The 12,684-nt window shown below is 40.7% G+C and overlaps 1 protein-coding gene across 2 annotated transcripts in view; it reads left to right on the forward strand.

Annotated features, from left to right (window-relative positions):
* The window catches only part of RPS6KA2 (ribosomal protein S6 kinase A2), a 315,502-nt gene extending 308,302 nt beyond the window's left edge, over positions 1–7,200 (forward strand). For both annotated transcript variants that reach the window (XM_062573694.1, XM_062573695.1), the window contains 4 exons: positions 2,504–2,580; positions 5,179–5,296; positions 6,468–6,605; positions 6,976–7,200. In XM_062573694.1, the coding sequence (XP_062429678.1) occupies positions 2,504–2,580; positions 5,179–5,296; positions 6,468–6,605; positions 6,976–7,101 (459 nt within the window). In that variant the 3' untranslated portion in view covers positions 7,102–7,200. The remainder of the gene's footprint in view (positions 1–2,503; positions 2,581–5,178; positions 5,297–6,467; positions 6,606–6,975) is intronic.
* The last annotated feature ends 5,484 nt before the right edge of the window (positions 7,201–12,684 follow it).

Genomic DNA, 12,684 nt, shown 5'->3' on the forward strand with positions numbered 1-12,684 from the left:
CGAGGTTCGGTCAGGAGGAAAACACAGCATCATGTTTCCCTACTAATGCAGTAGGGTCCTTTTGGATAAAGTTAGAGGCGTTTGTTCAGATTTAATCCAGATACCAGGAAGAACTACTGTAGTGGCGTCTGAAAGTATAAGATTTTTTACTATCTTTCATACTTTCCCTGCTTGTGTCACAACTGCAAGCAGAATGTAGCTGAGAAAAGCCTATTTTCAGAACACTGTTAATCCAGTAATGCAAAACCCACAGAGGTAAGAGGGTTTTGGACAAATATCTGAGCTGTTATCAGAACTGAATGAACCCGGCTGAAGACTGATCCTTGTCACTGAAATGCCCTGTCGTGTGTGGAGCAAAGAGCCAGTTCAAACATGTTATTTCAAATCCCACTGAGTTCTCTAGCTGACTTAACACCCTTCATACATGGTATATTTTTCAGCTCCCCTAAGAGCAGGACACCACTGCATGTTTTGCAAAGCTTTTTCACTGGCTGATTTGTTTTTAAGACAAATGCCTCGTGTTGTTTGATAGTATCTAGCCACTAAACCAAATACTAATCTTTTTGACCAAAGTTTCCAATGCTTGCTCCTGCCAGCCAAGTGTTCTTGATTTAACCACCGAGCTGCATAGACCTGCTAGACACATTTTAAAATAGCAGTGACACCAGCTATTAACCCCCATTAGATACTGCTTTCATTCACAGGCTTAAGTTGCTGTTGATGGAAAGTGATCGCCACCAAGGCCTTCCCTAGACACTGCCACAGAGCGAATGTACCTGTTATCTAGCAGAGTTCCTGCATCCGCGTACTGAGTAATAGTGGAACACAGTGAAACCTGCTGTCTGTCACCCCCCTGTCCCTTGTTTTGGATTTGTGTAACCCCTGCCTTAATACCTTGTCCCACTGCCATCATCACTGCCTCATTTTTCTGTCATTTGCCTTTGATTGACTTAGTTATCCTTGATTATTTGAGGAAGGAAGTGATGACGATGAAAATCTAACTGGTCAAGGGGCAGCAAGAATGCCCGCACTCACAAGTAGATGGTGGGCATTCAATCTTGCGGGTGAAGCAAATGAATTTGACAAATAGCAAAGCAAATTTTCTCATAAAAGTCAGTGTATAGAGAGAGGGTGAATGCAGGGACTTAAGAACCAGACACAGTTAAAATAGCCATAGAGAGTATATATGATGTGCAGGAGAGAGAGGCAGGAGCAGGATTACCAGAATTGTTGACAGGAAGAAATGATGGCTTTTTGTCCATTTTTTTTCAAGGTAACAAATGTTCACTCAGCAGCATACTTGGCAGATGGTTGCTTTACTACTCATTATTTGTAAAATCTGTTGAGGCAACACGTTTTCTGGTCTTGTGTTTTTGTTTTTGTTTTCCTCTCTCTCTCTCTCTAGCAGTGCTTGATTTTTTTGCAGTAAACTTCAAAACAGATGAAATCACCACTGAGTAACAAGGCTTCAGTTCAGAAAAAGATTTACTGAATGTGTGCGCACCTTTCACAAAAGATCTACTGATCCATCAGAAGAGGACAAAACTCTTCTGATGTGTCAAGATTGAAGTTAAATAAACTTTTTAAGGAATTGGAAGCCATAGAGGTGGTCCATGACCTTTTCTGAACCAAATAGAAATGAAGTTTTCCTCCATCTCAGCAATACTGGCTCATTTGGGGACTTCACTTTCACGTGGACCTGCAGTGACTCAAACAGGCATTTCTTCTGGTACACATTAGCATAAATGAAATCCAGATTATACTCTTACTGCTCCAGCTCTCTATCCTGTACCAATATTGAGCAGATTTCTGGCAGATCTCTGCTGAGTACCATACAGTTTGTTTTCCCCACAGGGAAAAGTGATCATGTTCTCGATGGTATCTGTTAAGCCTAATCTAAATGTGACTGCTTTTCTTCATACTGAAGTAAAACACAGAGTAAGCCTTTAGGTTATCTTTTCAGTTGTCATACGTCTTCACTAGTCTGACATTAAGTAAGAGTTAGTGAGCATCCATATACTATATCAGATCCAAATAAGGTCCAGACGTTTATCATTGTCACTCAGGCCTATACTTGTTGCATCCCTAGTGTTTTAAGTAAGCTCTACTTTAGGAGATTATGCTTGAAGTTATTAATTAGCTTACTTTAAGGAACATATTTTAAAAAATGAAGCAAGCAGGGGAGTTTAGTTTACTTTGTTGCTTTGAGTGGTCAGAGAGACTCCTGGCACCTCCAACAAACTGCGTTCATCTGTCACTGCAGAGGTCACAGTTACGCTGGGCTTGCACACTAACTAGCTATCTCCCACCTGGGTCTGACCTCACTCGCACTCCACTACCAAACGTCTGGCTCCCAGAGCAGCCATCTGCTTGATCCAGATACAAGGGCAAGCTCTGAAAGTGTCAGCAGTTCGCAACCACAAATCGGTGCTCATGGAAGCCCAGAAGCTAAAAATTGAGGAATGTGGGTTAACCTATTTTTCTCTTGCTTTCTTTGACATAGGTTCTTAAACGCCAAGGTTACGATGCAGCTTGTGACATCTGGAGCCTGGGGATCCTATTATATACGATGCTGGCAGGGTAAGTGAAGAGATTGTCTTAGAGCAGCAGTCTCCAGTGGGCATACTTCAACACTGCGTAAGGCCAGAAAGGAGTCATAGATACAGACACTGAATTGTCTGAGCACCTTTGAGAAATGTGCTTAGTTGTATAAGGCAAGAAAATAGATGCCAAGATCTAGAGCTAGGGTAAGTTTTTCAAAAATACTTAAGTATCTTTGACACTTTACAGGTAGTTTCGTCCTTAACAGCCTAAGTTTTCACTGAGATTTCTAAAAGGCTCAGCCACTTAAGCAGTATGAAAGTTTTATGCTAGAAGAGTAATGTTAGAAGCCACATATTAAGAGCCCAAATATGTTCATCTTCTCCATAAGAGAAGATGTATTCATTTCTGTTCCTACATGTATGTATTCTCTTCAGCTTCATTCTTCTTCTGTTCTTATTATTGAGGTACCTAAACATCTTTAAATATTTTTTTTTTAAAAAAGGTCCAAACAATGTTTTCAGATGCTATTTGGAAAATATACTGCAGAGAGGGGAGAAAGTAAATAGACCAGCATGAACAGCAACAGACAGCAGAAATTTTTTACTGGGGGTACCAGAAAAAAAAACTCCCAATGTGTTGGCTAACACTAAGTACTGGCAGAAAAAAGGCTCAAAGAAAGAGAGATTGAAATAAGCAGAGAAGGATAAGAATAAGATGCAGGAGTGAATGGGAAACTCAGTGTGCAAACTCAATTTGGAGTTATCAGGTCCCTGAAAACATTGAATTTCACTTATCTTGCTGGCTGCAGGGTATGGTACGCGCACATTTGTTGTAACTAAGTGCAGCTAGAAACTTTCCACTGATCTCTCACGACTTTCCCAGATTTATACAGAAAACAGTTAGATCTTGTCTTCCTGTTACTTGTGTCTCTTGCCTTATGGATTACAGAAAAAGTGCCAGGAGTTTCTATCCCATCCCTGTGTACAAGTGTGTCCAGCATTAGCTGAAATACAGTGTGACTCACTGGAACCAGCTCCCTGACTGTCATGATCTCTGAAAAACTTGTTTCTGCTTTGCTAATGCCGTGGATTTGCGGTGATATACAATCAGAATCAGTAAAATAAAACCAACACATTAAAACAGCATACCAACATCAGATTGTCTGACTGATTGTAATAATTTTTTTTGTTTTGTTTTAAAATGTGATCCTAAAAGGAAACCCAAATATATTTGAATTTGAAATACAAATTGTACAACTTAGTGAATATTAACTTCCCCAGCAGGTGCTATTAACTTGTAGCTCACTTTTTTCTGCACTTAGGAGAGAAAACTAGAATAATGCAAGTAGGTGATAGCTGCTTGCTTTTTAATAGCCATCACTGTGTTTAGGGACGTCCTTGTTCTTCCTTTTGAGAGCTGGAGGGCAGTTGGCATGGTGAGCAGCGAAGTCTCATGATAGTCTCAAGAGTACTGCTGCTTTAGTGAGGACATGCTGCAGTTATTTAGATAGTCGGGTACCTAATCCAAACTAACATAATCTCTTGGCACAAAAAGACAGTGCTAGCAATAGGAACCGACTATGACCTGCATCCAGTGCTTTATTCGCTTTCTATCACCACTGTGAGCAGAGAGTGCTCGTACGCTAGGGACTAGAGCAGCAGTCCGGGATCCTGTTAATGCAAGTGTGGACAGACTCGGGGCTTTAGCCAGTGCTTAACTCTCTGCACATCCTTTCGGACAGTTATGGACTGGAATAATATTCTCTCTCTCTCCCTTTGGGTTGAACTTTTGTGAAATCTAAAATGTTTTTGAAAATTAGAAAATATTATTAGTGTGAGGAATCTAGCAGATTATTACAAACCAGGTGGGTGAGAAGCTGTGGCCCAGCCAAGAGGGCTGTATAGCAATATAAAACCAAACTAGCAAGTTTTTGGAAGAGAAAAGGCAGATGGAAGGAAAAGTCTAAAATCTAGAATACCCAGTTCTCCTGAACCTACACAACTGTTCAAGAATGCAGAGTAAAATTTTGCCTGGTAGATTTTAGTCAATTGCAAAATCTCATCATTTGTCACTTGATGAAGGAAAACAGTGTGCCCTGTGCATATGGCCCACTGTAATTTTTAAAGCTGGGTACATGTTACTAGTACTTACCGAGTGGTTAGATCATTTTACAGATTGTTTGTTTAGCCTGACAAAATCACACATTATGATTAATAAAGGAGGGCAAAATAGAGTATAAATTTTTTTTCGTTTTCACTGTCTCAGATCCGAGTTTTTCTCCTTTATTATTTTTATTATTTGTTACCATTATCAAGGTTCTTTTCACTGACAATAAAACCTGGTCAAAAGGATTAAAGAAAAAGTAGAAACTTATTTTTAACAAAAATATGCCATTTCTTAAAAATGAGGGAAAAAAGGGGGAAAAATAGAAGGACAGAGCATTGTTTTCTTATGCAGAATAATTTCATATGAGGAATCATTGCATTCTATAGTTTGAGTGAAGATTAAGCAGCCCTTTTCTGTGGTCTGTTCTAGAACCAAATTTCTGTTGTTATCAGTGATAGTTAGCATTAGATCCTAGAAATTATACACCTGCAAATTACAGGTTTTTCTTGTTGTTGTTTTTTTTAATAGATTTACTCCTTTTGCAAATGGACCAGATGACACCCCAGAAGAGATTCTGGCCAGGATTGGCAGTGGCAAATATGCACTTACAGGGGGAAACTGGGATTCAGTATCTGATACTGCAAAGGTCAGCAGACACTTCTCAGATATTTTTCTTGTTCTCTTAAACAGGCTGGCAGCCTGGTAAACTCAAGAGATAGTCAGAAGCATTATTTTTCAGTGCCTTATGAAATAAGAACATGCTTGTTTATGTTTAAACTACTCTGCTAGAAATATTACATTAGGAATTTTGGTAGTTTATTCATTAAACTAAAGCATAATATAGCACCCTCAATTATGAATATTTTTAATGTTAAAATAGTTCAGAACTTTTTGATTCAACTCAACTTTTAAAATAACTGTGGGTTAATCAATGCCTTAAGCACATGATCTGTTCTGAATCATCCTTCTCATGATAAAAAGGTTGGTTAATCACAAGCAGGAAATTCATAAACTAGCACTTTTAATTCCTGTGCTGCCCACAGTTCAGACTGCCTGTCTGTCAGAAAGGCTGGAAACCCCAGGAGCTGGGATTCGGTGGGTACTGAGACTTTTAGGCTTCAGGCTGTGCTCTAGCCTATGAGATAGGTAGTTGAGCAGGAAGCTTCCAATGATGGGCAAATTTCCAGTTGTCTGGTATTAATCAGAAACTTTGACAGGATTTTTACATTCCCACAAGCGATTTCAGTTTTAACTGGTAGTTTCCGATGAAAGAATACTGACATATTTCATCACAAAACTTTAGGAAGGTGCAGTAACTTGTTCATTTTGCTACCAACACATATGAATCTCATTATCACACAGTGAGATTTTTATCAACTCTGCAGTTTTGAAATCAAGATGTTCAGGTGTGGTAGAACTGATCTTATTGAATTTTAGCCACCTATATGTTAGATTCCTGTTTTAGGCTTGTCTTGTAAGCATGCTTTGGAGTCAGTGGAGAGATGCCTCCAGTTGGCATCCTCTCTAGCCAGAATTATTCACCTCTACAAAGTCATCAATAATTGTTAACACTCACTCAGTAGGCTGAATACTATTCCAGATTATCTTTTGGCTAGACAGTCAGCTGAGAGTTGAACATTACACTTGTAAATTTTGAAATTTGGACTTTACACTTAAAAAGTATAAAGGGTATCTAAAAGCATCCCCCTTTCCATTGGTATGCTGGTGATGGCACTGCCACTGGGAAGATCTTAGTAAAACCTTGGCTGGTATTAATTACTTTTTCCCTTTTACTGTTTTCTTTCTTTCAAACTCAGGATATTGTGTCTAAGATGCTTCACGTAGACCCTCATCAGCGCCTCACAGCAGTCCAAGTATTAAGGCATCCATGGATAGTGAACAGGGAGCATCTGTCTCAAAATCAACTCAGCAGACAGGATGTTCACCTGGTGAAGGTATGTCCTACACTCTTGAATCTTCTTTTCTTGGAGAAAGAACTGTGATTTGTGTAAATATCCTGAAAAGAGAGAGAGGACTCGGGAAGACTGTTTGCCATACAGGCCAAATTTAATAGGGCACTGTATTAACAGTCCAGCTTTTTGACCCATCATTTGCTCAACTTTCAGCTGCATTGTCGTAAGCTGGTGGGACTCTGTGCATGCAGTACTACCATCTGATTCAGACACTCAGCTGTTGGCCAGCCTATACAGTGTTATCATCTCATGAAAATTGTCCATTCACCCAGGGGATTGAATAGGAAAATGGAGGGGAAAAGCATTAAAGAATTAAACTTCATCCCAGCATTTTCTCTTTTTTATTTTACAGGGTGCAATGGCAGCCACTTACTTTGCTTTAAACCGAACACCTCAGGCACCAAGGCTGGAGCCTGTATTGTCCTCCAATTTGGCTCAGCGGAGGGGGATGAAAAGACTTACTTCAACCAGGTTGTAGCAGTACCCTCAAAATGTCTCTTTGAAAACTCACAGTTATTATTTGAGAGGTTCATCTTCACTCGGTTAGTAGAACTTTTTTGGACAACTAGCACATGAAATCACCAGAGCAAGCAGAAGCCCAGCATAAGGCAAAGTTCTCCTTTGCCCTATCATTTCTTTTACATTCCAGACAGGATCCTGAGTTTAACAGCTTCTCAAAGATGTGCCAATTTTGCCAGTAGCTCTATTTCCTTACCGAGAGAAAGCCAAATAAAGTAAGTGCTTTCCATCCTTCCCACTCTAGAAAATACTATTTTTGAGTCCTTAGGATATTCTGTGAGAACATAGATTTCATTTTATTTCTCAAGAAAAGCACCTTTTGCTCTGAAGAATGCAGTTGGGTTTGAACGTTCAACTGCTGCAGCAGGCGGTATGAAGAAGTGGCTCGTGCCAGTCACCAGTAAACATCTACTGATCTGCTGCAAATGGAGATGTCCCGAAAGAGTGAAGGCTGTGAAGACGCATATATAATACCTTACTTGAAACAAGTGCTATAATGAAGGATGGAGAGTTGTGAGTGGTGAAAATACCTTGTGTTTTCAAGAAATCTTTTGCACTTTGCACCTGCCCTCTATGGAACAGAGTCAGTCTAGGGGCATGTGCCATGAGCCCTGACTTACACAGAGGTTGGGCCCTCTGAGAGCAAAATATCTCTGAGAAACATGGTCATCTGAGAAGGTTACTGGGACTTATGAGACTGTGCAAAAGCATTCACTCAAAACGGTGTGAGTAGGAGCCTATGGATCAGGAGGGGAAAGGTATCTGGTCTTGACTACATCCTGTCAGCATGCAGGAGGTCTAGGAAAGCTAGATGAGAGAGCTGGAAAGCTAAACAGACAAGGAGAGGCTTGGGTGAGTCAAAGGACAGCAGGCAAAAAGACCCATGGCAATGTAGCAGGGAGCATCACTGAAGGGAACTAACATGCACATGCTTAGGCTCCAAAGTGGAATTCCTTTTAAAAATGCCAAAAAGTCCTTCTTTTGTGGTTTTTACTGTAGAGTGTAGGTGGATTGATGGGCTGAAGAGGGTCAAGTGGATTAGCACAGCTGTCCTCCCACGCCGCCCACTGCGTCCGCTTGAGATCTGCTCTGGCTGCCCAAAGCTGCTATCCTGAAGCAACCAAGGCCATGGTGGGTCATCGCCACCTGCCCTATCCTGGCTGCTCACCTGAGTCCTCCTCAGTCACAAAACATTCAGCATCGCTTCCTGACTCTTCTGCTCTAACAGAGCTAAATGCCCTGTGTTATGTGTGTGCAAAGAGTACCCACTTCTGAAGAGTCCAGCTAATTGTGTAACAAGCTTTAATATTACTAAACTAGGAGAAGAAAAAGGAGAATACCGTGCTTATATACATACATACATATGTGTGTATGTATGTATTTGTGTGTGACAAAAGTTCTGTACCCCAATATCTGTGTTTTTCAGGTATAGGGAAAAAAATCTTAGCAAAATCGATCTTTTCTCATTCTCTTATTTCAAAGAAAGTAAGCAAGGTTTGTGATGCTGAATGTGAAACTTTTTTTGTTCTCTTTCTTAACCATCTTGGCTTATAGTGGTCACAAGCTGATCGGGATTCTCTTTAGTGCTTTTGTTAATTTTTGTTTTCCAAGTGAATGTTGTCACCTCAAATGCTTTGTGGGAGCAGCTAACGTGCTGTTTTTTTTCTATTGTGAAGGGAAAGAAGAAAAATGTGAACATGGAATTTTGTATGCTTGGAGATTTTGATTTTTCTTGTTGGGCAGTTTGTGCACGTTGGTGCTGAACTGGACTCACCAGATCATTGCCTCAGAGAGTCCAAGAGAACAGGAGCTGGCATTTGCTATAGCAATATGCTTCCTAAAACTATCTATGTTCTCATGTTGATCTGGACTTTATGCTTGTTTGCATTAGTCTATTTTTAAATTTAAATTTATTCTTAATAATTTAAACCAATATTTAATGTTCAGGTTTATGTGCTGTGCACACAGGAATGCTGCAAAGCAGCTCCTTAAAGCCTTTCTCTTTTTTTAGAATAGTCAATGCTGTGAAGATTCACACAATGAATAAATTGGCTTGAATTGGTGTGTGCAAACATGCACAGATGTTTGTCCATGTTTCTATACACAGCAGCCCTTATTCTCTACTCTGGCTAAGCTGGGCTCAGTATCAGCTTTTTGCTGCCTTTACGCCTTTCCTCTTGTTAGAAGTTAATTGAAGACATATTTCTGCTATCAGCTCGCACTGAAAGGCTAGCCCAGAGGCATGAGAACCTGGGTGATGCAGATATGCACTGGCCAGGTCTCTTCTCTCTGGATTTCTATCTTGGAGGAAGGCAAGTTAGGCACAAAGATGCTAAGGCGAATCTGGAGGGTGAGCTGGATTTTCTAAGGTCCCAACTGATTTGTGCTATTTCAAAAAAAAAAAAGTATTTTTAATGGTCAATGTAATTGTATTGTATATGGGCAGAAAGAGTGTTGTTTATAGTATGTACAGTTTTTATCTCTTTCATTGCTTAAGTTTGATTTCTCTTCATAGCAAATGGGAACAGCAAATCCATCGACATTTGATTCCCTGTTGATACACTCAGTCTTAATTTTTAAAACATTTTTTTAATCTTAATATTGTCATAGGCCAAGCTTACAGGATGCTACTCCTCCAGAAGTTTAATGGTTTGAGTCTATTCCTGAATTCGCACTTTCTAACCCACTAGCTATTAACCATACAAAGATTGGGCCAACTACAGAATGTTATATGTTGATGCTCATTAGTTATTTTACTTTATAAACTTATAAATGAGATACAGTGATTTTTGCTTATTAAGATTTTCTTGCCGATGTATCAATATTTATGCACATGTGTGTATATGTAAGTACATATGCAAACAAGTGCTATCCCAGCTTGTCCAAATGACAATACAAGGGCGGTGAGTGCTTGAAGTGATGCTTCAAGGAAGTTTTGTCTGTGGTATTCTTGGAAATCTCTCACTGAAAACAGCATTCGTTACGCGGGGTGCGGGTAGGCCTGCACCCAGCAGGCAGCTGTGACCAGGGAGGAAGTGATCCCTTCCAGCCTTGCCCGTACCGCGCTGCACATCCCTGCAGTCCTCCAGGCAGGCATCCCCCCACCCCGCAGCCTTGCCTCTGGATGTGCTCCTGGAAGGTCGTCCTGACCTAGTTCGGTCAAGGTGAACCTAGTTCAACCATTTCCACAGTCAGTCTTGCTGATCCAGCTCCCTTGGACTGAAACCCAAGAGCCATCAGCAGATCCAAGGGACAGTCGCTCCTGGCAGCAGGGGAGGAATAAGCATTTTGCACTCACTATCCCAGACTGAGAGCAACCACTACTTCCCCCAGCACAGCTGGACCCAGAAGATGCATGTGCCTGGCCTAATTACTGCTACAGCTGCTTTTGTACCAGCAGCTCCTTTCCAGACTCCTTGCTAAAGTACAGCTCAACAATATTCTCAGCATTTATTCATTCTGGGAGAAAACTTAACTGAAAAAGGCTTAGCCTCTCTCTATATACACAAGAATATTTTTAATCTTTAGGGACTTTTACGAAGTGTTATGTTCTAACTCCTGTAAGTCTGAAAATCACTTTGAATTAGATAATACCATCTTGCTGGCAATTAGTCCACAAAGTGACCTAGTGCCTTAGGCTATTAAAAAATAACATAGTTAAATTTCTGAAGCATCGAAGTGTGCAAAGCAATGACAGTCCAAGGAGTACTAGAGCATGTGTGTCACAGATGTAGTCAGCTCATCTGGAGAGCCGCTCCGAAAGCTGTCGCTCAGCTCAGGAGAGCGGAGCCAGCCAAGCACTTTGCAGAGCTGGGGCTAGGGCTTTGCAGAAGCAGAATAGCCCTGATGCAGTGAGAAGAGGTGCACCCGTTCCTGCACAGCACCACAGCTTGTGAGTGTGGCAAAGGAGTGGGAGACTGACCCTCACCCCAATCCCTCATAATTTTGTGCCTGTTTAAAATCTGCTTTTTTTTAAAAAAAAAAAAAAAAAAAAAGCAAGTTTTAACTGCAGCAAGCGTTTATAAGGCCTGACTTCTATATCAGAACACAAGTGGTCCTCACAGGCACTTTGTAAGGAATCTCTACATCTAGGAGAAAAAAAAAATAAATCCTAATTTGCTTTTCCAGAAATTAGCTAGAGCAGCTCCTCGAGGATTCCCCAGGGTCCTGGGAACAAGCCAGGTGCAGAGATCCGGCCAAAGTGGCTCAAGTGTGTGGACCATGTGTCCCTGGGCTTCACCTAACCTTGGCTAGTGTAATACTAGGACTCTTCTCAGCCCGACTTATGATTGAACAGCTTCTAGACTATGTTTGGAAGGCACAATAAATCTGTTGACTTAGAGGGTGGATCAGATTCCTACAAATCAGCATGGGGATATTTTAGGGACAGGCCATCTTGGTTTTGCCTGCTTAGTTCAGTGCTCTCTCTAACAGCTTGTACCAGGCTCTGGTACCTCTGGATAGATGGGCTTCAGTCCAGTGTGGCCATTGCTGTGTATCTATGATATGAAGTGTGTCAGGACTTGGGTCACTAACTAAACCACTCCCGCTCCCAAATCTAAATCCCACAAAGGTTTCTTATGCCTCTGATCCACAGACAGTGCAGGATGGCATATGCTAGTCCTAATGCTGAAAAAGGCAGTCACTTTCTTTTGACCGTAGCTGCTCATTTGTGCCTTTGAACTTCCCTTGTCCGTCCTAAGGCAACGTAAAGGCTTGTGCATCACAAGCAGCTGGGGACAGCAGAAGGCAGCACCATCTTTTTTGGCAGCAGCACTGGCTTAAACATTAGTGTGGCTACAATTTTGGCATCACCTGTTTTCCTCTGCCATTTCTGATGTAGCTTGGAGAAAGGGCAATGCATGATTTTGTTTTTGTACAGAAGCTTGAGAATACTAGGTTTTGCACACAGAGGTGCAAGGCAAGTCCAGGTTTCTGAAAATTTGCTGCAAGCTCATGTAAACTTCCAGGAATCAGAAGGGGTAGGGTTACAGATGACATGCCACAGAGAAATAACAATGATTGTGCATATTATTGCCACCATTGAGTTTATAAAGAAGATAGGAAAAACCCTGGATTTGTTTTACAGAGAAAATTCCTGTGTTTGTGGAGTGCTACAACTTTCTAGTGCCCCAGTAGGACTAAGATGGGCAAATTATAGAAGATAAAGCAAATTATCATGGCAGGAAAGCAGATAGTGTTCACAGGAAAATGATTTTCATCCAGATTTTTGAAGCTATTTTTTAAGGTGTATAATGAAAATGCCAAAGCAAATAATTGGAAGCAATGTTCTCTTGTTGAACATCTGCAGAGTGCTCCTTTAAATAACAGCCACGTGAGCTCCAGGGTCACATAGCTGAATACTAAAAGATGGATAAGCAACACAACTGGGCAAGCCAGCTCAGATACTCCTTAGATTAAACAAAAAAAACAAAAAAAACAAAAAAAAAAAGAAAAGAAAAGAAAAGAAAAGAAAAGAAAAAAAGAAAAAAGGAAAAGGAAAAGAAAAAAGAAAAAAAATGGAATATTTTAATACGGTGCA

The sequence above is a fragment of the Rhea pennata genome, chromosome 3 (assembly GCF_028389875.1).
Source record: "Rhea pennata isolate bPtePen1 chromosome 3, bPtePen1.pri, whole genome shotgun sequence".
Classification (NCBI taxonomy): domain Eukaryota; kingdom Metazoa; phylum Chordata; class Aves; order Rheiformes; family Rheidae; genus Rhea; species Rhea pennata.